General features: G+C 45.3%; 1 protein-coding gene across 1 annotated transcript; it reads right to left on the bottom strand.

Moving 5' to 3' along the window:
• Positions 1 to 400: 400 nt before the first annotated feature.
• On the bottom strand, positions 401 to 24311 carry THSD1 (thrombospondin type 1 domain containing 1). The gene is made up of 5 exons (XM_033142760.1): positions 24237 to 24311; positions 16024 to 16157; positions 11183 to 12121; positions 3534 to 3701; positions 401 to 2038 (listed from the first exon to the last, which is right to left on the bottom strand). The coding sequence occupies exons 2-5, from the start codon at positions 16079 to 16081 to the stop codon at positions 645 to 647; spliced, it is 2559 nt and encodes an 852-aa protein (XP_032998651.1). The 5' UTR covers positions 16082 to 16157; positions 24237 to 24311; the 3' UTR covers positions 401 to 644.
• Positions 24312 to 26748: the final 2437 nt, after the last annotated feature.

Below are 26748 nucleotides of genomic sequence, written 5' to 3'. Positions count from 1 at the left end.
CTTGCCAATGTCATGCATAGACCTTTCCCAGTCAATTTACAAGAAGGTTTGTGGACAAATGAGAGGATGGATTCACAAGGCGGTAGCTGCTACAATCATGAAGGAGGGGCTGGGTCAACTACTATTGGCAGCACAATTTTTCTAGAAAAAGAGGTGCCGGAACTCGTCATGAACACTTCCCTCGTTCACCTGGAATAGCAACGGCACCCACCAGAACTGAGTTCCGGCAAGTTCCGGCTGAAAAAAAGCCCTGACCATTGGTATTCTCACAACTCAGTCATGTGAACAGCTGTGTCAGGGAAAAGCAGCATGGAGAATCAGGTCCCAAGTTTTGTTTTCGAGAAAGCTCTGAGGTTCTTTGAACGTTGAAGTCGAACTATGACTGAGGGACAGAGGTTTTCAGTGCAGAATAATTTAGTGGAAGCTTATTTATACATGTGAAGGCATCATTTCCCGCTTGCTGCTCTGAAGTGGCTGAGGAAGCGGGGAGAAGTGCGGAGCGAAACAACAGCTGGGCCTCATTCCCCCACCATGAGATGGAATTTGACTGGTGGTGCTTTTAGAAAGCCCATTTATTATATTTTTGGCCACCATTCATATCAGCCCACGGGTTCTGTCTCGCTACAAGATTGGTGGCAAGGCAGTCAGAGCACCAAATGGTCAATACTTAAGGTATTTATTTCACCTGCTTCATCGGACGCAAAATACCCAGGCAGGTCCGTCATTTGCTGTTCCAATTCAGCCAGGCCAAAAGAAGTGTTGTCATAGAAGCAGTATTCGGGGTCAGATGGGAAGCTCTGGCACTTGTTCTTTCTGTACTGTGTAGGGCTCAGAGTACCTTCTCTTTGGTGCACATCTTTGAGAGCCACCACAGCAGATTCGTTCTTCCAAGCATCCACGCGGCCCAGGGGAGGCCCTCTTACGTTTCTCTTCTGCTCTGATCTATCAACGCACAGTGCCTGGGCCACTGGTTGGCGTCTGGTGACCGAGTCTAGTTTCTTCCCCGGGGGTTCCCATTTATGGGGATTGTGTGCTCCATAGGCCATTGATTCAGTGGTACTATAATACAGCTCAAACTCTTCAATGCTCTCATTGGTGCTTTTAGATTTAGGCCGGTGCTCTCCTTCCGGGGCACGACTCCACGTTCTGGCTCTGCCACGGTAGAGGTTGGTCTGGCACGGTGTCATGGTGGACATGCTTCTTTTCCGGAACGGCTTGGCTTTTCTGGTTTCGTGAAAGCTGGCTGTTCTTCTGAACTGCGAACTTCTTGGGCAGACCCTCTCCAATGGCTCTCCTTTGTTCTCGAGGTATCTAGGGTGAGCTCTTCTAATAAGGGACTGACAAGGGCTCAAGGCAGGATTGGCCTGAGGCAGCGTAAAATCCGCCCTAGAACAGGGCCTGTCTCCTAAGGATTTGGGGTGGCCAGGGGGCTGCTCCAGAAAAGGAGACTTGATTCTAAACTTGCTTCCAGCTGCTGCCTCCTGGTTCTCTGTGCTCACAGAGCTGTTGAGCACCGTGTCTGTCAAAGGGTTCTGAGAAACGCGATACACCTTGGTTGTTTCGGTGAGGCCTCTCTTCTTCATTTCCTTCAGCTGCTGTTGTGCAAGGCGGTAGCTGAAAATGGGGGGGATTATTTTCTGAGCTGCGGACTCAAAGCTTTCGCTAGCAGAAGCCCCTTCCCCTCCTCCTTCCGGAGCAAAATAAAGACTTCTCCTGGAGCTCAAGGGCATATCTGGAGGTTCTCCAGAAAGCGAGCAAGCGGCTTCTCCCTCAGAAAAGCTCTCTCGCTGCTGCCTCTCATCTTGGCAGATGTTCTCCTCGTCTGAGTTCTTCCGGAAGCTGGGCGAGTGGGTGGAGTCGCAGCGCACAGGGGTGCTGCACTTCTGGGTCCTCCAAAGCTTCCTCCATAGGGCGATCAGGACAGTGGCAAAGATGATGGATAAACACAAAGATATGCCAGTGACGGTTACTAGATTATTACTGGCTTTCTGGCCGTCTTCAGAAGGGTAGTGAGGTGTGATGGGTACAGGTTTAGCGGCTGAAATGAAAAAGGTAACTTGCTGAACAGATGTCAATTTACAAGGTATTTTCCCAAATACAAAACCCATGAAACAAAGGGCAAGAAATTGTTCTCCATCACTGCCAAGAGTCAGTCGGGGCCTCTAATTGAAAAGACTGCCACTTCTAGAGCAGCAAATTGTAGGAGGGCAAGACAGGGCTCCTGTAAATGCTACATATAGATCCAATATTCTTATCACAAATACTTTGATATTGCATCTATATGATCCAATACTCATACTTTCATTGGCTGAGATGTTGCCTATCATCTTGGTTGCTGCAGCTTGAGTTCACACATCACGTCTAGCCTTCATACCTTCCTTCCTTCCTTCTGCTTGGATTCAGCTCTGCCCAAACCCAACATCTCCCAACCTACTTTATTCATTTATTTGTTCACTCAGTTTGTTAACTGCCCTTGTTAACTGGTTAGCATCCAGGGCAGTGTACAAAAACGAATTTCAATGCAGAAGTTCAACAAAAGCATTTCAGACCTTAATCAATACCTGGCCATCACCTTAATGCAACTCTAAAAACAGAACTACACACATGAAGCAGTCCCAGAAGATATAGATTTACTAGTACATTGCTGAATAGATAGCAATGCTCATCACATTCCTAGGAAAAAAGTTCCTTGCACCTTCATTTTCGGTCTTTTGAAGCTGCTGGACACAGTCCTTAGCAGTTTGTGGCAGAGGTGGTTTTAGGGTGGTGTAACCAGGGCAGTCATGCTGGGCGCCCCACTAAAGAAGTCACCAAAACAATGCTTCAGAATAGCATGCAAGAGGTGTGGGGAGTGGATTTTAGTGTCACACAAGGCGCCTCTGAAATTTGAGAGCCAGGAGTCTGCCAGGGTTTGGGGGCAAGGCACAATCAGGATACTGATGGCACTCAGCTCTATTTCTCCATAACATCTGAATCAAGGGTATTTGTGCAGTCCTTAGCCCGATTCCTGGATACAGTGGTGGGGTGGAGCCTGAATCCTGGCATGACAGAAGTGCTGTGGGTGAGTGGTTCCTGTCTTCAGGAAATGGGTCAACTGTCTGCTCTGGATGGGGTTACCTTTTGCCCGAATCATTGGAGGCCCAGCTAGCCTCAATGGGTACAGACACCTTTTACTAACTGCACCCAATATGACAGGTACAGCCCTTTCTGGACAGGGAAAACTTAACCACAGTAGTTCAGGCACCGGCATTCTGCAGGTGTGTATGTCATTCTTAAATGACACCTTCACGTTGCGTGTCTGCCTATGGAACATTTTAGCTCTACCCCTGGGGTCTTCTGCCTATCCTGAAGTTTCACAAAGACAATCGTCCCCACACAAAACACACTGGGATGGACAAAGCTTGTATGCACTGAAACGAAGAGGTGAGGAGAATAATAATATTATTATTATTGCCTTTTTATTTATTTCTATCCTGCCCTTTCCCCAGACTCACTGTGAGTGAGAATGCAATCTCAAGATAAAGACTACGTACTGGAGCATTCCTCCAAGGAGCAGAGAGACGTTTCTTGCTGTCTCCCAGCAGCACAGCCTTGCTTTACAGGGAACGGGAAAGACGCGAGACATTCTCGATAGCGCTCTCGGGTGCCGTCCCCACAAGTCACACTACATGGGCTCCAGGCCTGCCAAAGTCCCCAGGATCCTGTGAATACACAAACTCTGCATTACTGAAGGGATACCTTCCATTAAAGAGACAGAAAATTTCTAGTCTTGAAAACAGGTGCATTCAAATCTGACCCTCAGCCTTCTATTAGCAGACTGATCCAGTTACGAGATATTAGTAGGCAGATCCAGTCTTTCAATCTCTTACAGGGAGGAAGTTCTCCCACATGCAAACAGGGCTGTAAAATGGGTGCTGGGTACAGCAGGAAGTGGAGAATGCAAAGGACCTGGGTGATTCGCCAACATGCGATGGAGGGGATGGAGAACCTGCGGCTTTTCAGATGTTGTTGGACTACAACACCCATCATGCCTGGCCAGTTTGACATGCTGGCAGGTGCTGGTGTAAGTTGTAGTTTTAACAACATCTGAAAGGCCCACAGGTCCTCCATTGGTACTGGACCCAAACTAACTACGGGTGGTCACCTGAAGGGCAACACTCTCCAGGCTGAGAGGTCTTTCCAGAAAGTGTGCCTTTGCGGTGAGCTGACCATTCCACCTATCAGATAACCCAGAGCTGGTTGCCAGGGGTAACAGCCAGGGCCGTCTTAAGCATATCAGGCGCCCTGGTGCGGCCAGCGAACTCGCGCTTCTCCAGGCAGCCGGAGGACGCGGCGTGGCTGGGCAGCTCGCACTCCGCCGGGCAGCCAGAGGGCGCGGTGCAGCCGGCCAGCTCGCGTTCCCATGCTCTGCCAGGCAGCCAGAGGGCGCAGCACAGCGCGGCCGGCCAGCTCCCGCTCCCGCGCTCCGCCGGGCAGCCGGAGGGCGCTGCCAGCGGGGCTGGAGGGCAGAGGTGCCCTCCAGGCCATTGCGCCAGTAGGCTCAATGGTTAAGACGGCCCTCGTAACAGCAATGCCTCTTCCGTCATCTACCCTACACACTGCATGGAAGACAGATGCGGTCAGAGCCATGTTATTGGCAATTTCCTAACTTTCGTAAGCAAATGAGACCAAAACACCACAGGCAGAACTATTATTGAACACAATACCTCACCAGGCACTCTGAGCAACAAACATATTGTGGCCCAACCCTCTGGAGAAGTAAGTTTTTGCCTTTGACCCCAGCTGCAGACAATTTTCAGTATCCAGTGTGTGTCGCAATAGTCCTGGCTTGAAGATGTGAGGGTGTGACTAACACTGGGAACGTCTAAATTGGATACAAGTCTCCACCTTGTGGGAAAATGAAGCATTCAGATTGCAATTTGCCTTTCCGTCCAAGGACGAGTTCAGTTGTTCACTTACTAATTACAGCATCAAGTGACAACATTTAAGTAGCAACAGAGCAGTGACCTGGAATCTGGCCACTGTTCTGTCTGTATTATGGGATGCCCTTTCCTCTGCCATACATAAAGCTGCAAACATCACTTGCATCAGTTGGGCATCTTGTAAAAACACATCTCACTTTTTGCTTTCAGCCACTTATTGTTGACTTTTTATGCCCATAGGCCTATGCAGTTGTCTAAAATGTCCCTGAATTAGCCAGTCATTTTAATTATTGATATGCATTGCTTTTAAATGTTTTTTATGCTGTTGTACACTGCCCTGATGTTTTGCAAGAGGATAAGACTATAAACACTTGTAATTTTTTTTTGTAAATAAATTCCATTAATCCATTCACATTGTCATTTATGCTCTTCCAGAGGTTTTTGTAAAATTATTGGGCAGTTTCTCTGCCTACAAGGTATTATCACAGGTGCTTGGTTTACTTTTGCAGTTCTCAAAACTGAATTTGACTCAGCAGAGATCACATGCCTCTTCTTCACAGCAAAAATGTTATATAACATGAACAGAGTTGAGAAAAAGACCTGAATCCTATTGTTCTACAAACCTATGAATACAGAATCAACCCCTTCAGTGTTAAGTTTCAAGAAGTTCAGTGAATAGAATAGAAACAATATTTTTCTGATTGTTTGGAGTGGAATGGATCTAATCAATCTATTTCAATTGTTATTATTAAGGTAATGATTATTTTTCTCCTTCCTAAGTACAACAGAAAAGTTGTCCAAATATGAATGATTAACCTATTAAACTGGGGATAAAAAAACTAATATGAAAAGTTGTTATTCTAAAAAATCTTCATCTACTTGCATATTAAAGTTATACCAGCAAAAATTAGTCTTTATGTAGAAAACTATGATTTAAATCAAGCCTTACGGACTAGTGATCAGTTTGATTTAAATCAAATCCACCCTGGCAGGGTACAAATAATTTATTTATTTATTTATTTATTTATTTATTGGTTCCTAAATCACATAAGCAAATGAGACCACAACACCCCAGGTAGAAACTATTATCACTCAATGTCAACTCAAAAACAATACTTCTCAGGTAGGGTAATTCACTCATTAAGCTTGCACACATCAAGTGTTAAGAAATTTCGAGTATGTACGTGTGGGAACCAGCCCCAAAGTCAGATGCTATCTCAACATTAGGTCAAAAGAGCTGCAGGCCAACACTGCTTCAGCCTCATCTGGACTGGGTTTCATTTGGCCCATGTGCCATGTTAGCACCATGCGGAGATGCTACATAATAAAGATGCAGAGGAGAAAAAGCTGGAGGTCACAGCTGCGTTGAGGTCACCTGCACATCTGCAAATGACTCCACCCAGACAAGATGGAACCTCTGAATCAGGGATGGGGAAGCTGTGGTGCTCCAGTTGTTGTTGTCCTCCAACATCCCAGGCAGCATGGTCAATTGTCAGGTATGGTGGGCATTGTGGTCCAACAACATCTGGAGGGCCACTGGTAACCCCCCTCAGCCCAAATAAAAGAACCACAGCCACCAGGCTCCATTTTCTGGGACTGATGGGTGCAAGCAGAACACGTTAGTGTAGACTCATCAACACACCTGTTGTGTTCCTCAGTAACACAGAGTCCTTCTTAGTTATCCAACTCAAAGGTCCGAGATGCTGGCCAGTGAAAAGCCATCTCTACCCCCACCCCACCCCCCGCTCAAGAAAGCTGTACCTATAGCTTCTTCTTCTTCCTGCTCATCTCATGGCCCTATCGTCCACCAGAACATTCATTTTGCTAAGCCGCAAATGAGAGCAGAAGGCAGGTGGCTGATGGGACCAGAGAGAAAACAGGTATGGAAAAGGTGACCTTACTTTAACAGGAGAAAATAAACAGGTGGGTCTTTTTCTGACATGGAGATTAAAAATGGGGGGGGGGAGTTGTCAATTGAGGAACCCGTGAACCCGTGAAGCTCCGGATGTTTTTGGATTCCAACTCTCACCAGCCTCAGACAGCATGGCCGGGGGGCGGTGGTGAATGGGAACTGTATTCCAACATCTGGGAGGACCACACATTCCTCATCCCTGTTTTAACATGGAATCATAGAATTGGAAGGGACCACGAGGGTCATCTGGTCCAACTCCCTGCAGTGCAAGGAATCTGCATGCCACGCTGCTAAGAAGCACAGGGAAAAGGTGAATATGAAAAGATGACACTCCTAGGCTGCACCCACTGCTAATGAATTAGGTGGATTCTCCCAGTGGTGACGTGTCCTGTCTTCCTAACTGTGCCTGAAGCTTCAAGGTATCTTGCCATGCCCTTTTCAAAAGAAAGAGAAGCTAGAGATTAGGTAACAGGCAAGCTACATAATCAGCGTCAGTAATGGTTTCTGGAGCAATTGCCAGCTAATGGCAGGGGTGAGACTGCCCTGCCCTTCTGAAAGGAGGCTTTAACGAGATCAGCCGGCAGCAATCCACACCTTTCCCAGCTAACACTCATTCAGCTGATTGGAACTGACATTTTCCCCAAAGTTCCAGTTACAGGTGGGTAGCCGTGCTGGTCTGCCATAGTCGAAACAAAATAGAAAATTCTTTCCAGTAGCACCTTAGAGACCAACTGAGTTTGTTCTTGGTATGAGCTTTCGTGTGCATGCACACTTCTTCAGATACACTGAAACCCTATGCCAAAGGATAAATGGACATCAATCTGATATCAGGAATCACAAGACAGAGAAACCAGTAGGAGAACACTTCAATCTCCCAGGACATTCTATAAAAGATCTCAAAGTAGCTGTCTTAATACAAAGAAATTTCAGAAATAGACTGGAAAGAGAAGTGGCTGAATTGCAACTAATCACCAAACTTAGAACCATGGAGAAACCTGGTCTGAACAAAGACATTGGATTCTTATCTCATTATACTTAACAAAGCTATCTTTAGCCATCTCACCCCTTGCCTTTCCCTGCAAGACTAATTGCAGCCGTTAAGAGTCGTCAACAGGTTTTCCACACCTATCAGCTGATCACCCATTCCCACCACCCTCTGAGTAATACCCCTCCCCACTCCCTCACTATATTTAAGGATCTGGTGACTTCTGTCTCAGTGTATCTGAAGAAGTGTGCATGCACACGAAAGCTCATACCAAGAACAAACTCAGTTGGTCTCTAAGGTGCTACTGGAAAGAATTTTCTATTTTATTTCCCCCAAAGTGCAGACTCTGCATTGATAGCAACTGAAGCATAGAAACATGGTAAAACAGTGCTCCTCACAGCCTGCGTTTGGGCTCTGCAGTCAATCTTATAGTGCCCAGTACATGTGGAAGGGACGTGGGTGATGTTGTGGTCTAAACCACAGAGCCTAGGGCTTGCCAATCAGAAGGCTGGCGGTTCAAATCCCCGTGATGGGGTGAGCTCCCGTTGCTCAGTCCCTGCTCCTGCCAACATAGCAGTTCAAAAGCACGTCAAGGTGCAGGTAGATAAATAGGTACTGCTCCGGCGGGAAGGTAAATGGCGTTTCTGTGTGCTGCTCTGGTTTCGCCAGAAGCGGCTTAGTCATGCTGGCCACATGACCCGGAAGCTGTACGCCGGCTCTCTCAGCCAGTAAAGTGAGATGAGAGCTGCAACCCTAGAGTCGTCCGCGACTGGACCTAACTTCCTTTTACATGTGGAATAAGAGCACAGGCGATGTGGTTCCCCATTCCCTTAGGCCAGGGGTGGCCAACTTCCAAGAGACTGTGATCTACTCACAGAGTTAAAAACTGGCAGTGATCTACCCCCTTTTTGGGGGGTTCATGTAAAAGTTGTTGAGCTTCTTTGGGGAAGAGGAAAGCGACATTGAGCTTTTCTTTTTAGGAGGGAAAGCCCTATTTTTGGTGATTCAGGTCATTTTAGGGGTGCAGGGCAAAGATGTTGAGCATTTTTAGGGGAGCCAAAGTTTTTTAGGGGAGCCAAAGTGAGAGATTTCACTTTCTTGGGTTCCATGATCACTGCAGATGGTGACAGCAGTCACGAAATTAGAAGACGCCTGCTTCTTGGGAGAAAAGCAATGACAAACCTAGACAGCATCTTAAAAAGCAGAGACATCACCTTGCCGACAATGGTCTGTATAGTTAAAGCTATGGTTTTCCCAGTAGTAATGTATGGAAGTGAGAGCTGGACCATCAAGAAGGCTGATCGCCGAAGAATTGATGCTTTTGAATTATGGTGCTGGAGGAGACTCTTGAGAGTCCCATGGACTGCAAGAAGATCAAACCTATCCATTCTCAAGGAAATTGGCCCTGAGTGCTCACTAGAAGGACAGATCCTGAAGTTGAGGCTCCAGTACTTTGGCCACCTCATGAGAAGAGAAGACTCCCGAGAAAAGACCATGATGTTGGGAAAGATGGAGGGCACAAGGAGAAGGGGACGACAGAGGATGAGATGGTTGGACAGTGTTCTCGAAGCTACTAACATGAGTTTGGCCAAACTGCGGGAGGCAGTGAAGGATAGGCGTGCCTGGCGTGCTCTGGTCCATGGGGTCACGAAGAGTCGGACACGACTGAACGACTGAACAACAACAAAAGTTTTTTTAGCTTCTTTGGGGGCAGCCACTGATCTACCGGTGATCTACCACAGACGTCCAGTGATCTACTGGTAGATCACCATCTACCTGTTAGACATGCCTGCCTTAGGCAAATGTGATCAAACATCTTCACAGCTGCCTCCTTATTAGCTATCACCTGGGTTACACGTGAGTAGATGCAAAGAGCCTTGTAGTTCATTTCCTCCCAAGAACTCTGCAGGGCGAGCTAAGCTGAGAAACAGACGTGCTTTAGACTTCACACTGCAAGTGCCCTACTTGCGGTTTGCTGCTGTAAATTGTAAAGGGGGGGTTGCATGTCTCCACACCATGAGCACGCACCAGGGAGTTTTCTGACATAGGAACAGAGGAAGCTGCTGTACATAGAGTCAGACCACTGGTCCGTAGAACTTAGAATTGTTCACACCATCCGGCAGCAGCTCTAAGAAGGTAATCATAGAAATGGAAGGGACCCTGTGGATCATCTAGTCCAACCCCCTGCAGTGCAAGAATATCCAGCTGTCTCTTAACGGGAATCGAACCTGCAACCTTGGTGTTATCAGTGCCTGAGCTATGGAGTCTTTCGCAGCCCTACCCTGGAGATGCCAGATATTGAACCTGGGACTTTCTGCATGTGACCAGCGTTGCTCTACCACAAAGTTACACCTTTCCCCCAAGTCCTTTTCTCTAAAGCAGGGGTCAGCAAACTTTTTCAGCAGGGGGCCAGTCCACTGTCCCTCAGACCTTGTGGGGGGCCAGATTATATTTGGGGGGGGGAGAGAACGAATTTCTATGCCCCACAAATAACCCAGAGATGCATTTTAAATAAAAGGACACATTCTACTCATGTAAAAACACGCTGATTCCCAAACCGTCCGCGGGCCGGATTTAGAAGGCGATGGGGCCGCATCTGGCCCCCGGGCCTTAGTTTGCCTACCCATGCTCTAAGGGTTTGGGGACTCCCTTTCTGAGTTGATGCTTACAGTGGCTTGCCCAAGGCTATCTAGAATCCCTTTTGGTTGGCAAAGCAGGGAGATGGATCAGAGGGCCTTCTTGGTAGTGGCGCCCTCCCTGTGGAACACCCCACCCCCTTCAGATGTCAAGGAAATAAACAACTGTCTGGCTTTTAGAAGACATCTGAAGGCAGCCCTGTTTAGGGAAGTTTTAAAGGATTTATGTTTTTATTATGTTTTTAGATATGTTGTAAGCCGCTCAGAGTGGCTGGGGAAACCCAGCCAGATGGGCAGGGTATAAATAATAATAATAATAATAATAATAATAATAATAATAATAATAATATCATCATCATCAGAATGAGACAAGGCATTTTAGAAAATGAGCAAAAATCTGAGAGTAAACCAATCGCCCAACCTCTCTCTGTTACAAGAAGGGTTTCCCATAAGGTATTACAGAGCTCTTCCCATCCTTGTCACCTGCCAGCCTTTGTCTGGTCTCCCTGCTGCTTGCCTAGTTAAGGGCCAGTGAAAGGGTTTATCATCATATTTTATGGGGGTGTCCTATCCTGTGCTCACAGCTCTGCACTGGGAGTGGGTCATACTGCAAATGCAATCATATTCCAGGCTCTACGATGCACAGATGCACGGCATGCAATCACAAAGACATCTCATAATCCTTTTGTGTTTTCAAATGAAGCCTTTCTCAAAAGGTAATACAGACCAACATTCCTCTGGATTAGTGCACATTCTTTCGCTCTTGGTGGGGCATTGTCTCTGTGCAAAAGGCTAAATTCAAAGCAGTATTTGCTTGTGCCCTCGTCGAACAATGTGCAGTTGAATTCTATCTGGCCGTCCTTTGGATTCATGACACTTTCCTGCAGCCTTAACGCCCTCTGACCAGTAGGCCCAAGGTCTTTGAACACAGCAATGTTCCCACCAGGAGAAGTGCAGGGAGGAGGAATGACAGAAACCACAACCGAAGACTCACATGTCACTTCTGCTGCCACGACCAGCTTGTACCCAAATCTGTGCGCGAGATCAATAGGCCCTTCCGAAGCAATGACTGATTTGGTCTCTGCTGATTTCAGGAATACAGTCATGTAGGCTTCTTGGCCAACCGAGCGACAGTCAAGCGTCACCCACTGGGACCTGGCGAGAGAAAGCTCTTTCCTAGTTCTCAGTCCCACAGTCTCGTTCGAGATCTGTTCCCCTAGTTCATAGAAGCGGCTGGTCAGTACAACATCCAGAGAAACCACCGTATAATTCACCGGACACAAATACTCATCGGTAAACAGCCTGAGCTGAAGGGAAGACTCAACTGCTTCAGAAGACCTCCTCAAATCGAAGTGGAATACAGGCCAGACCACACTCAGTGGGGTCTTCTCTCCGTTCCACTGGTTCTCAGGAGCCATTTTGAACCAGTAGTTCCCGGCACTCTTAAAATGGAAGCACTCAAAGACAACAGTATCTTGGAACTGGTTTTGCAGAAGCTGTTTTCTGGTGACAGTTTGATTGGTGCTGGCATCTATGAGCAGGATGGAACCATTTTTCAATGTCACGTTGCTGTCATAATAATTCTGGAAGCTAACTGACACAGTGCCGTTGCTCAAGGCTACGTGAGTTGCTTGCTCCAAGAGGAGATATTCCACTGCTCCCAGAACTGAAAAGAAGATATTTGACAAGGTCAATAGTTGAACAGAAAGAATCAAGGCAAGGGGAAGGGGAGAATATAGGGAGATTTAAGAGGTGGGTTGTTTTTTCCAGGGAATCCAATGTAACCTTCACACTCTGCACTAACAAGCAGCTCTCAAAAACATTCTTTCAACCTGCTGGTGGTCAGTTACTCAGCAACAGGCAGATGCAGCTGGTTATAAGAGGCTCTAGAAGCCTAAATTTGCCCAATTCATTACATGCATGGCTCCAGGTTACTACCGAATCCACAGCAGAAATGACTCTGCACCCCATAATGTTTTTTGGTCACAATGCCTATTTCAGAAGACTTCCACGTAAGATATGCAAACTTTTAAAACAATATCAAACTTCAAGACAACGCATCAAAATTTGCTTACATGCAATTTTGTGAAGTATTACTAAAGGGAAATGTGTGAGAGAGCAGGGAGAAAAGGAGATTTTATTCAATCATTTGTTTAGAAATGCAGTAACACTTTCTGAACTCCTTAGTATCTTATGGTCAACTGTAAAGTTCAGCCTATCATGTTGGCCATGAATGGGAGGGTGTTCATTTATCCCTATCAGCACAATTTAACCCTTTCCAGCATTTCCCCTATCAACTCACCCCAGTATTTTTTAGTGGAGAAAATATACTCAGTTAACAATTTTTAAGTATTTTGCTCCTCCCACAAACCTTTTGAATTATCCCACATCTCCACCCCCACAATATTTCCCTTTAATATTCCCTAACACTGATTGTTAGGGAAGAAATGGAGGCAGTGAGAGATTTCACTTTCTTCGGTTCCATGATCACTGCAGATGGTGACAGCAGTCACGAAATTAGAAGACGCCTGCTTCTTGGGAGAAAAGCAATGACAAACCTAGACAGCATCTTAAAAAGCAAAGACATCACCTTGCCGACAAAGGTCCGTATAGTTAAAGCTATGGTTTTCCCAGTAGTAATGTACGGAAGTGAGAGCTGGACCATAAAGAAGGCTGATCGCCGAAGAATTGATGCTTTTGAATTATGGTGCTGGAGGAGACTCTTGAGAGTCCCATGGTCTGCAAGAAGATCAAACCTATCCATTCTTAAAGAAATCAGCCCTGAGTGCTCACTAGAAGGACAGATCCTGAAGTTGAGGCTCCAGTACTTTGGCCACCTCATGAGAAGAGAAGACTCCCTGGAAAAGACCCTAATGTTGGGAAAGATGGAGGGCACAAGGAGAAGGGGACGACAGAGGATGAGATGGTTGGACAGTGTTCTCGAAGCTACTAACATGAGTTTGGCCAAACTGCGAGAGGCAGAGAAGGATAGGCGTGCCTGGTGTGCTCTGGTCCATGGGGTCACAAAGAGTCGGACACGACTGAACGACTGAAGAACAACAGTGATTTGAAAGAAAGTTACAAGAGAACAGAGTTGACCTCCGACACAAAAATAGTCCTTAGTATTCAAAAGTCTTAAGACATAATACTGTACCATTCGGAAAGCTGGAAAGCCCTGAGGAACCTGGAGCATCTTCACTGTACTAAAGGACTCTGAAGTCTGTGGGTGATGAGCTCACCTGTCTATTTCCTTCCGAACTATTTAACCAACGGGGGCAGGAAGAGAAGAATGCTTGGTGAGCTATTTCCCCGCCCGCCAGCCTTTGAGCTCTGCAAGCCATTGCCATTCCCGCCTTCACCGTGACCCACTAATGCTTCATTTACATTGCATAGTAGTTAAGATAAAAATGAAAAGAGAGGTGGCATCTGAAGCAGAATTCTAGAAAATACCACCCAAGTTGAAAAAACGGAATAATATGCTGCAGCGCTCTTTTTGAAGGCTTCTTTTGTGACAGAGCTTATGAATATTTCATTTAGCCTCTGCATCACAGAGAGAAAGAGAAGGAATTTAGACGCGAAAATTAAAACTGACAAAAGCCAGAAGAGAAGGATTCGGCCTCCCACAAGGCAGGACCCTCTATTATCTATTCCCTGTGGTGTCTCACAGAGATCTATCCTGTCCTCTAGTCTGTTCAGCATGTATAGGAGTCCAATAGGTGAAATCTGAGCTTTTGCAGCTGGCTTGATTCCGGCGGGGTGTGTGTGTCCAAATACATATATTCCTTTGCTGGGGGAGCAGAGCAGGGAATTGATGCTGATTTACACATTATCTGGCTATTTGCCTGCTCTCACATGCTCATATAGCAAATGTGAAATCAGGAACTGGGATCTGCAACAAACTTTTGATTGATTGTTGAGGGTTGAGTTGCTTCGAATACCTGTTTCGTTAATTTGCAGCATGGACTAAAGCTGCTTCTGGGGACCTTCCAGGCTTAGGGGCCCTGAAACTTAAGCTGCATTAGTTTCATAGTAGTTCCACCCCTGCTGGTGGATGTCACCAGGGTCACCTCCGAGACTTTCCTGCTGTGGCAGATGTGAGGAGATGCCAGCGAAATCCAATAAGCTTCCTGAATGAAGCCTGGGGACCTCACCTGTCCATCACGGCAAATTCTAGGAAGACTGGGGCAGAGGGCTAATTCTTGAACGATAACCCTCCTTCTGCAGCAGATCCATCAACTCTAGGGACTGTGGTGTTACCTGAACACCCAATAGCTTCTTTTCTTGCAGGCCCTGATGAGATAATGGCTGGGCCCCAGAAGGACAAAGCCCCACCCCAAAAAGCCAGCATCCAGCTGCACGGCAGCCATTTCTGAGAAGGTATTTCAATTGCTGGGAGCTAAACAAATGTGCGGGACCCAGGTGGTGCTGTGGGTTAAACCAAAGAGTCTAAGGCTTGCTGATCAGAAGGTCAGCGGTTCGAATCCCTGCCACAGGGTGAGCTCCCGTTGCTCGGTCCCAGCTCCTGCCCACCTAGCAGTTCAAAAGCACGTCAAAGTGCAAGTAGATAAATAGGGACCGCTCCAGCAGGAAGGTAAACGGCGTTTCCGTGCGCTGCTCTGGTTCGCCAGAAGCGGCTTTGTCATGCTGGCCACATGACCCGGAAGCTGTCTGTGGACAAACGCCGGCTCCCTCGGCCTATAGAGCGAGATGAGCGCCGCAACCCCAGAGTCGGACACAACTGGACCTGATGGTCAGGGGTCCCTTTACCGTTGCCTTTTTAAACAAATGTGCAACTAATAACGAGTACCAGAGTTCGGGTCCCGCCCCCCAATCCTTTCTTCCCTTTGGTGTCATGCCTTTCAGAATGTAATCCTGAGGAGTGGGGCAGTTATTAGTGATATCCACAAGCTGCTCTGGGAGCCTCTTCCAGCTGAAGAGTGCAGCAGAAATGCTATAAATAAGTATCGGTACATTATTTCCAGCCACGTAACATGTATTTCTCAGCAATACCTCTTAATGCTGTCTCTGGTGTACTCTATTTCGGGTACATTTTTTTAAAAACTGCGCAAAACAAAATTAGAGGGGGAAAGGTTGAAGGAGCTATGGTCTGGAAACACTTAGCTTGGAGAAAAGGAGGTCGGGCGAGAATCTTCAGTGACTGAAAAGAAAAGGAACAGCTTCTACTATGAAGGTGGGGGAAAGAAGGGAAGGTGTGTTAAAACTTGGAAGAAAAGAAGGTGACTGATGTCAGCTGTTGGACGAGGTTTGGGGGAAATGGTCCTTAGACTAGAAGTTTTCTACCCGTGAAATAAAGGGTTGGTTGGAGCAAGATTTGACTTTTCAGCAATACTGCTAGAGGAAAACACAGATATAGTCCTTTCCATCTTTTTCTAAGAAACTTTAGAAGGCTGTGCATAGTATTATTTAAAGGTGCAAACAGATACGTAATTATAACACTTTATTTCCATTTCTTTCTTTCTTCTTCTGTTCACATCAAGCCACCCATTTACAAGAGATTCCAAAATAACCATAGTGAATTGTCTCCAACGGCTTACACCAAGTACTCACCATAATCACAGAGCACAACTAGCAGTAGATTTGAAAAATCTTTCAGCATCTGTTTCATTCTGATCAGAAGGGTTCCCTGTTCCTTTTATTCTTCATGTCCTGTTCCAGGTCCAATGTCTGTTCTGTCTTTGCAACTACAGTAAAAAAAAAGGAAAACAACCAGAGGATTTTGCCTCTGAAATTTATTTTGACAAATGTTTTTTCTTCTGCTTGTTGGATACACGCAGCAGCCATTTCACCATGCTATTGACTCCACCAAGTTACAATAATAGATGGTATCTCAAGTTTAAGCACTTGGATTATAAATGTGCACTAACATGCACATTGCCGCTTTCAGCAGCCTAGAATGACTTCACACAAACAGGCAATCAGGAAGAGAGACTCTTGTCACACAGAAGCTGGACTTCTTCAAAGGAACTAATATTGGGGAAAGGCTGTAGCTCAGTAATAGGCAAGCAGAAGGCCTCAGATTCAATTCTCAGCACGGATGGGTAGGGAGAGACCCCTGCCTGAGACCTTGCAGAGCTGCTGCAAGTCAGTGTAGACAATACTGAGCAAGATGGACCAATGACTTGAATTGGCACTTTTCTATGCTCCTGTCTGTGGAAACACAAAGAATAAAGCACTTTTCTATGCTCCTGTCTGTGGAAACACAAAGAAGTAACTCTAATGTTTTAGCAGCTGGGAAACCAATTTAAATTGGTTGTGTGAGGCAACTGACACATCGTAAAGACACACCATCCTACGCATGAACACTGCACCGATAACCTGCTACTTCCATTGGTGCAAGAGCAAATAGGCAGACTTGAACTGATTGTTTTTAAAGAGGGCGCAAGATTGCATGGATGTCCAGGTGGTTGAAACAGCTCTGTATTTCTGGACCTCAGGCTGCAATCCTACACATGGAAACCAGTCTCACGGAACACGGCAGGGCTTCCTTTCAAGTCAACATGCATAGGCTTGCCACATGCAACTCATGGGTGTCTCACAATAAGACTGCCAACATAGTCTTAACGCTTTTATTGGTGACAGGAGTGTAAAGCGTTAGAAACTCAGATATGTAAGCTGATTGCCAAATGGATGGCACCTAGGTTATGGTCGTAACAACAGAATGCCTATGTGCTCCCCCACCCCATGAGATTTATTATTGTCTCCACCCCCATCAATCAGCCCGGACACTGAGATCCAGCGCCGAGGGCCTTCTGTCGGTTCCCTCACTGCGAGAAGCAAAACTACAGGGAACCAGGCAGAGGGCCTTCTCGGTAGTGGCGCCCGCCCTGTGGAACGCCCTCCCATCAGAAGTCAAGGGAATAAACAACTACCTGACATTCAGAAAATATCTGAAGGCAGCCCTGTTTAGGGAAGTTTTTAAACTGTGATATTTTAAATGTATTTTAATGTTTGGTGGAAGCCGCCCAGAGTGGCTGGGGAGACCCAGCCAGATCGGCGGGGTACAAATAATAAATTATTATTATTATTATTCATTTTATTTCTACACTGCTTTATATTTTAAAGGGGGGGGGATCTCAAAGCAGCTTAGAACACATCAAAACATCAAATATAACAATCCAGAACAAAACAAATCCAAGCTTCAAAGAAAATATTTCAGATCTTTCTCTAAGTGACATTTTGCTTTCCGCATATTTATTTACCTACTTCTTTGCTGCCCCGTAGCAGAAGAACTCTAGGGAGCCAAGGTGGTATAGTGGTTGGAGTGCTGGACCAGGACCTGGGAGATCAGGGTTCAAATCCCCACTCAGTCATGAAGCTCACTGGGTGAAAAGTTGGGATATATGCAATAAATGAGCTGTTCTGCTAAAGAAAGCTGGAAGGGGCCATCTAGAGATGAAGACATCAGCCGCCAGCCTGGCGCCCAGAGATCTCCACTTGGGTCACAACTGAACCCGTGCCAGTCCTAAAACATACCTGGTGCCTAGCTACTTTTGAACACTGGGAGTGTAATGTTGCTGCAGCTTCAATCGAACACCACATTGACCAGGCTTCCATATTAATTCTAAGCCAAGTGATGGCTAAATTTGTGTCCAAATGCATAGTGTCATGGGTCCCTTGTTTCTGTGAGGTCCTGCCATAGTTTGGCAGACCCAGATGTTAGAGGAAGGAGGAGGAGAAGTGGGCTAAGGGGGCGGGGCTTGAAGGCTGGTATCCTGGGAGAGAAGTCTCCCCCTTGTGACTCAAGGTGTTGGAGATAGGGAAGCAGATCTGATGTTGCTCTCCAACGCCCCTCCTTCAGAGCACAAGGTGTCACTGGGGAAGGGGGAGGACTTCAATAATCCAGCAGGAGGGGCAAAGTGGGAAAAGAGGAGGCAGAGACGCTGGAATCAGTAAAGCAGGACACAGTCTTGTTGCCAAGAACCAAGCACCACCTGCGTAGGAGGGAGCAGATGCATCTGCCCAGGTGGAACACACATTTGAACCTGCGGCAGTCTCGTGAGTGAGCTCGCTCCTGCCTCATCTTCGAAAACTTGACAGGAGGGGTGTGACAACCATTGGGACATCTTGGTTGCTTCAGTTTGGTCCTGCATCTCTTGCCTTGCTTGTGTGCCTTGGAATCCTGACTCCTGGGCCTTGTGCTTGGTGCTGAGCCTGTTACTGTTATGACCTGAATAAAGTTCTCTTCCTTACTCTCGAGTAAGAGCCACTGTCATTGTGTTTTGGAATGGGACCACGACACATAGAATGAAGATCGCGACAACCTCATTCCTCCCCAGGTCCTGCTGCTGCCTCGCTACCCAGAGCTAAGCCAAGGTTTGGTTTGGTTTCTTTCTTTTTTTTTTTTTTAAATATAACTTTATTGATTAAAAGAGAACACACATTACATCTTATACATTTCCATAGTACCATACAATATCGTTGATCTCATCCCATTCCCGTTATTCCCACCCTCCCCACCCCCCCATATCCCTCTGACTTCCCTCCAGCACTCTATCGACTTCCTTAAAGCTATATACATCTTATTTGTACGTTCCTAATTACTTATTTATACCTTATTTGTACCTTCATAATTACTAAATTGTTCTATCCTCCTTTTATTAAATCTTTCGATTAATTTGTTAATCCTAGAATTCCTTCATACCTATTTATTCCAAGCATATTAGCACTTCTTTCTTTGAGCAGTACTTTTCCATATACTCTTCATAGCATTTCCATTGTTCTTTCAACTTTTGGTGTGTTTGGTTTCTTATTGCTGCTGTTAACTTTGCCATTAGTAAATACTCATTTAGTTTACTTAACCACTCATTCTTTGTTGGTACCTGTTCTGTCTTCCATTTTGCTGCTATCACCATCCTGGCGGCGGTGCTAGCATACAGGAAAACACTTTCCTTTCCTTTTGGTATTTGGTCGTCTAATAAACCTAGCAGATAAACCTCTGGTTTCTTTACCATTGTTTTTTGCATCATTTTTGACATTTCCATATGTACCATCACCCAAAAGGTTTTTATATTCTCACATTGCCACCACATATGTAGTAGCGTCCCCACCTCTTTCCCACATCTCCAGCACAGGTTGGACTTCAATTTGTAAATACTTGCGAGTTTCACGGGGGTCAAATACCATCTGTAGTGCATCTTAAAAAAATTTTCTTTAATATTGTATGAAGCCGTAAATCTAATATCCTTTCCCCACAGTTTCTCCCATTGTTCCAAATTTATTGCATATCCCAGATCTTTGGACCATCTTAGCATTGCCTCTTTAACCTCTTCTCCCATTAAATCCCACTCCAGTAACAAATTATATGCGCCCGAAAGTACTTTTTTGTTATTTTTGATCACCACACTTTCAAATTTGGAAGTTTCCTTTGAAAAACCTTTCTTTATGTCTACCGTAAGCATACTGTTCAATTGTATATACTGCCATCTGTCAATTCCGTACTCTCTTAGTTCCTCATATGATTTTAATTTGTATTTACCTTCCTGATTTTCTATTAACTGTCTATATGTCGGCCAAATTTTATTTATATTTAATCTTTTCCTAGCGATGGCTTCTATCGGGGATACCCACCATGGTGTTTGCATTTCCGCATATCTTTCATATTTTTTCCACACTTTATACAGTGCTCCTCTCAGAATATGATTAGTAAATTCCTTATTTATCTTGGCTTTATCATAATTGAGATACGCGTGCCAGCCAAAGCTGCAATTAAATCCTTCCAGATCCAATAGTCTGTTCCTTTCCAATCTAATCCAGTCGCTGACCCATATTAGACATTCAGCTTCATAATATAGTTGTAAATTCGGGAGCGCCATACCTCCTTTTTCTTTCCGTTCTGTTAGCAGCTTGTATTTTACCCGGGGTTTCTTCCCCTGCCAAACAAATTTTGTGATGTCCTTCCTCCATTCGTCAAAACAGTTTTCTTTGATGATAATTGGGATAGTTTGGAATAAGTAAAGCATCTTCGGCAGTACATTCATTTTTATAATTGATACTCTTCCCCATAAAGATAGGTTTAGTCTGTTCCATCTTTCAAATTCCTTCTTTATCTCTTTCCATATTTTATCATAGTTATTTTTGAACAAATTTATATTTTTCATGGTTATGTCTATTCCTAGGTATTTAGCTTTTTTAACAATTTGTAAACCCAATTGCTTTTCTAACGCATTTTGCTCATTCAATTGCATATTTTTTGTCAGGAGTTTTGTTTTACCTCTATTTAATTTAAATCCAGATACTCCTCCGAAATCCTCAATTAATTCAATCACTTTAGCAATGCTTATCTCCGGGTCTTCCGTTGTAACTAGGATATCGTCTGCGAATGCCTTGACTTTAAATTTTTCTTTGCCTAATGTTATTCCTGTTACTTCTTCTTCCTCTTTAATATTTGTTAACAATATTTCCAATGGCAAAATAAACAGCAGTGGTGAGAGGGGACACCCTTGTCTGGTGCCCCTCTCTACCAAAAAGCTTCCCGTTCTGTCACCATTTATTACCAGACTAGCCGATTGTTTCTCATAAATCGATTTTATTCCTCTATAAAAGTCTTCTCCTACTGATGACATTTCCATCACTTTCAATAAAAAACTTCTTGACAGATTATCGAATGCTTTCTCAGCATCAATCATTATAAAGCCCGCTCTCTTACTTGGTCTTAATTCTAAATATTCTATTAAATCTATCACAACCCTCAAATTTGATTTTATATGTCTGTTTGGCAGGAACCCCGCTTGGTCTTCGTGTATCACCTCCTTTAATACCCTCTTCAACCTGTTGGCCAGAATACCCGCAAATAGTTTGTAGTCGTTATTTAAAAGAGAAATGGGCCTATAATTGTCCACAGACTCTCCATCTGTTCCCTGTTTGTGTATTAACACAATATTTGCTTCCTGCCAAGAAGTTGGTATTTGCCCTTCCTTCATGCTCTTATTCATTATTTGTTTTAATGGTGCTATTATAGAGTCCTCTAATTTTTTGTAATGTACTGCAGCTAGTCCATCAGGACCTGGTGACTTTCCTAATTTAAGTTTAGTAATTGCTTGGTGTATTTCAGTCTCTGTTATCGGCTCGTTCAAAATTTTCATATTTTCTTCACTTATTTTTGGTATCTTCTTTTTTTTTAAGTAATCCTGTATCTCTTCCACTGATTCCTGACCTCTGCTATATAGTTTTGAATAAAAATCCAAAAAACCTTTTTTTATTTTTTCCTCTGTATCCAATATACTCCCCTTGGTTTGGTTTCATGTGTGAACCTGTTTTGCTTGGCTACACTTCATGGTTTGTCGGAAACATGACAAACCATGCTTGCAGTGGTTTGCACCTAACGCTAAAGGCAAACTATGGCTTTGTTCCGAGTAGTACAGCAGCAATAGGACTGCAGGAGGAGTGAAGGGACTACTATTTTCATTTCTTGCACTCTCACTCACTTGTGATTAGCATTGCATGCAAACTGTGCCAGAGTGTGACACAGCACTGTTGTCAGCTTTTGGCACACCCTGGCCTAGAATAGGAAGTGTTAGGGTCAAGAAATGAAAAACCCATAGTAAGACATTTCCCTGTGAGCCATTATCTTTCCTCTTGCACAGAAGCATGGGTAGCAGGATACTTCTTCATAGATTATTCTCTGTGAGGATTAGAGAAAAGTGCTAGAGAAGTGTAAAGCTACTGTTGTATTTTTAGCACGCCACAAAACCACACCAAGATCATGTTAACCCTCTTAAGGGAACATGCTCCTTTTAGGATTACAGAGTCGAATTATTTCAATATGGAAAATTAATGCACATAAACGCACAAACAGCTGTCAATCCCAACAACAAGGCTAAAGCTGGGATTCTGCTAGCCGTGGTAACAGCATAAACTCCCAAAGACCAACAAGATTTGCACTGGTGGTACTCAGGAAAAGTGAGGCCCACCCATTGTTTAAAAAGGGAAGTATGAGCGACACAGAAGGAAGGAAAACAATTCACAAACGGCTCATGCCTCTCTGACTGCACTGGGGAAAAATCGGATACTGCTGCTATTGTAGTGAGTATCTGTCCACAGGATGAAATTCTACTGAAAACCGCAAGCCATCCGTAAATGAAATTTACAGGCGCACAGCCAAGATCTTACTGCATGATCCACACAAACAATTAAAAACGATACTGGCACATTAAGAAATACAATAAATAGGTGCCTCCACCTTTGTGGTAATGTGTGCAAGGATATTTGCCCACAAGACTGGCCACAAATACTTGTAAGTGACTGTGCATTGGTCAAGGCAGTGAGCCCAATTCACCTTTGGAAAGACCAAAGTTGTTCCTCATATACAAATTCAAACACACGCAGGTGTGGACAGCTGTGTTCACATTCCAGCCTTACAGTGCAGCACAGGGGTCAACTCCTAGGGGCAGTGGGGGCTCCAGCCCCCCCAATAAAAATATGAGGGGCATTCCCATTCAAATGGTGTGTGTTCACTGCGTCATTTGATCGATTATGTGGGGCAGGACTTACCTGGGCCCCCACAATATTTTATTCAAGTTGGCAACCCTGGAGTGCAGTGAAGATTTTTCCCTCAGTGCATTTCACAGCACATACATCAGGCGAATGGGATGCCTTTACCTTATGCAAAAGGTGTGCACACCTTGGCCAGAGATGAATTAGGAATTGCTTAAAGACTCCTATCGGTTTGAGGAACAACACTTTTGAAAAAGCAGTATCTTCTAACAGGATGCATATGCTTTTTGGATAACTTTGTGTGAATGCGGACTGAAAATTCGACACCGGAAGCACAGTGAGTGTGTAGTAAACAGAAGTGTGAATTGGAATGGAGAAAACAAGGGCTAACAGCTAAAAATAATGGTGAAATGTGAACAAGCCCAAAGTGTGGGCACACAGCTCTGCAAATAAGGAGCTAATCTCTGCACTCCACAAAGTGGTTTGGACGATCCCAGATCACACCTATGTGACTGGAAGATACAACCATTTGCTCTCAGGTACACAGATGAGAGCTAATATCACAACTCGTTCCAGATCAGATCATTTAAAATAGAGTTATGATGGAATAGAGGTGGCAGCTAACTGCAGTGCAAGGAGGTGCATTATTTTTTAAAAAACGAGTAGACAAGGAAAAAAAACACCAGTCATGTTAAATGGCAAATTAAAATACTTCGAAACAAACTTAAGCGCAGGCTAGCTGCTCCATACTGCAAAAGCAGGTACAATAAAAAAACAGGTGCATTTCAACTGAACCTATAAAACACAGTCACAAAGCCACAAAGCAGTCAACAGCAATAAAAATAACATTAACAGTGCAATCCTGCACATGTTTCTTCAGCCCCACTGTTTTACTGGGAACAAGCTCTCTGTATTTGGCACTGCAGAAGTTGATTACTTCTCATAGCCCTTTTAAGGAGCAACAGCTAAGAGCACATTTTAAGATAAAATCGAGGGTATTTTGAAAATGCTTGTTTCTCCCAGTTCCTAGAGCAGGAGACTCTTAATCTCAGGGTTGTGGGTTCAAGCCCCAGGTTGGGCAAACAGATTCCCTCATTGTAGGGGGTTGGACTAGATGACCCTAAGGACCCTTCCAACTCTACAATTCTATGATTCTACTTTAACCAACCATTCTTTGTCCTTTTTGTGGTTTGTTTTGTTCTTGTTTTCATTATGCATTCTGTGTTTTTATTTTGTCTTTTTTATGCTGTGAACCGACCTGAGATCTTCGGATGCAAATCTGATATATATACAAATAATTTAATTTTAAAAAAAATGTAAATACTTACCCAGTTCCAAATATTTCTTCCTCTACATTACGGCTGAGAGAATCGTGCCAAAGAAGAGGGCGCTGGAGAGGGCATGAGGGAGATAGCACGGCAACGCCAAAGGGACCCTCTTCCTTCTTCAGCCAAACTTGGCCGGCGACTCGACTCTCCTCGCGGCGCAAAGCGTCCCGACTCCAAACTTTCCTCTCCGGGGCCGTTCCCACGTGCAAGAGGCGCGAACAAACTTCGGCGTCAGGTGAAGGGCTTTGGCGGCGGCGGCGGAGCTGGCCGACCAACTCTGGCCGGGCTCTCCTCACGGTGGGCGCGCATTTGTCCGGAGCCAGAGCCGCCAGGCAGGGACTCTCCACGTCTCCGTCCCCCCGCCAGTGTCTCTCCCTTCAAACGGGCGGAGATGCGCCTCCCGGGCCGGGCGTGGCGCAAACGAACCGACGGGAAGCTCAGCCGCCTGGCCCGCCCTAGCGGAGAGCACTGGCGCAGCCCAAGCTCTGCGTCGGGGAGGGAAGGAGGGCGCGCAGCCAGGCCGCCCCCAGGAAAGAGGCTGCCTTCGACGGGCTTAGGACGGACGGGTGGCCGCCGCCGGCCAGAGAAGCGCAGCAGTCTCTACCTCTCCACCTCAAGGGCGCTCAGTGCCAAGTACCCAGCGGGGGGGAACTGGGTGTGCCACCTCTCTGGAGAGCCAATGTCTTGCTCCGTCAGTGAGGGGAAAGGGAGACGACAGGGAAATGCTCACCGTTGCCTCATCTGCAGAATTAATGGACGCATTAGGGCTGTGGTGGTTGAGGTCATAGGAGCCAATTCCTAGGGGCAAGAAGTCCCTTCGCCCCTACCCCCCCCCCCAAATTAGGGGTCCGTCCGTCCCCTCCAAAGTTAATGGGCACTGCCATTCAAATGATGTGTGTGCCATCTTCATCTTCTTTGGCGATAACCTCGTTCATTGTCTTCCATGAACATGGTCTTAACAAAAAATTTTAAAAAATTCCTTCCAGTAGCACCTTTGTTGCTGTTGTTCAGTCGTTCAGTCTTGTCTGACTCTCCGTGACCCCATGGACCAGAGCACGCCAGGCACGCCTATCCTTCACTGCCTCCCGCAGTTTGGCCAAACTCATGTTAGTAGCTTCGAGAACACTGTCCAACCATCTCATCCTCTGTCATCCCCTTCTCCTTGTGCCCTCCATCTTTCCCAACATCAGGGTCTTTTCCAGGGAGTCTTCTCTTCTCATGAGGTGGCCAAAGTACTGGAGCCTCAGCTTCAGGATCTGTCCTTCTAGTGAGCACTCAGGGCCGATTTCCTTGAGAATGGATAGGTTTGATCTTCTTGCAGTCCATGGGACTCTCAAGAGTCTCCTCCAGCACCATAATTCAAAAGCATCAATTCTTCGGCGATCAGCCTTCTTGATGGTCCAGCTCTCACTTTAGAGACCAACTAAGTTTGTTCTTGGTATGAGCTTTTGTGTGCATGCACACTTCTTCAGATACACATGCACACAAAAGTTCATACCAAGAACAAACTTAGTTGGTCTCTAAGGTGCTACTGGAAGTAATTTTTATTATTATTGTTTTGTTTTGACTACGGCAGACCAACACGGCTACCTACCTGTAAATGGTCTTAACAGTGAGTCCGTAAATGACTGTGGAGGCCAATTCTGGACCCACATGTCCTTCCACAGTGAGGACATAGGTTTCCGAGCATGCCTTCTTCTTAGCATGTTTTGTCCTGAGTTCAAGCATCTTCAAAGTCAACGACAACTTTGGTAAAGGCTGTTCTCCAATTGGGAGTTCTTGCAGGCCAGTGTTTCCCACTTGCTGGTGTTTATACTGCATATTTTTAGATTTACCTTGAGAGTCTTTGACCCTCTTTTGTTGACCACCAGCATTACGCCTTCCATTTTGAAGTTCGGAATACAGGTAGAGTAGTTGCTGTAGAAATGATAATCAGACATCCAAACATGACTAGTCCAACAGTTGATGTTGAAGAATCATTGCTTCAACACTGGTGATATTTGCTTTTTCCAGTACACTGGCATTAGTCTGTCTGTCTTCCCAAGTGATATGTACTGTAATTTTTTTCGGAGACACCGTTGCTGGAATCTTTTGAAGAGTTGGAGATGACGTTTATAAAGTGGCCCATGTTTCACAAGCATACAGTAAGGTTCGTAGTAAAATAGCTTTGTAAACAAGCATTTTGGTTTCTCTGCACTTAAAACACTCTGCACTTCAGTCAGGAGAAAGCTGCACTCTCAGAGCTCAGGTGATGCTGGATTTCGGCATCAATGTTGGTCCTTGTGGAAAGATAACTGCTCAGGTAGGAAAAGTGATCAACTTTTTTCCAATGTTACACCATTGAGTTGGATTTGGGGCGCTGCAGAGGGGTTTTGCGCTTCTTGGTGCAGCACTTTGATTTTTGGATGTTGAGCGATAGGCCAAGCTTTTCGTAAGCTTCTGCGAAGATATTTAAGATGGTTTGGAGGTCATCCTCTGTGTGTGTACACACTATGTTGTCATCAGCATACTG

This window comes from Lacerta agilis, chromosome 3, assembly GCF_009819535.1.
Source record: "Lacerta agilis isolate rLacAgi1 chromosome 3, rLacAgi1.pri, whole genome shotgun sequence".
Classification (NCBI taxonomy): domain Eukaryota; kingdom Metazoa; phylum Chordata; class Lepidosauria; order Squamata; family Lacertidae; genus Lacerta; species Lacerta agilis.
Note: the sequence above shows the minus strand (reverse complement) of the source record. Positions and strands in the feature narration are given on the sequence as shown.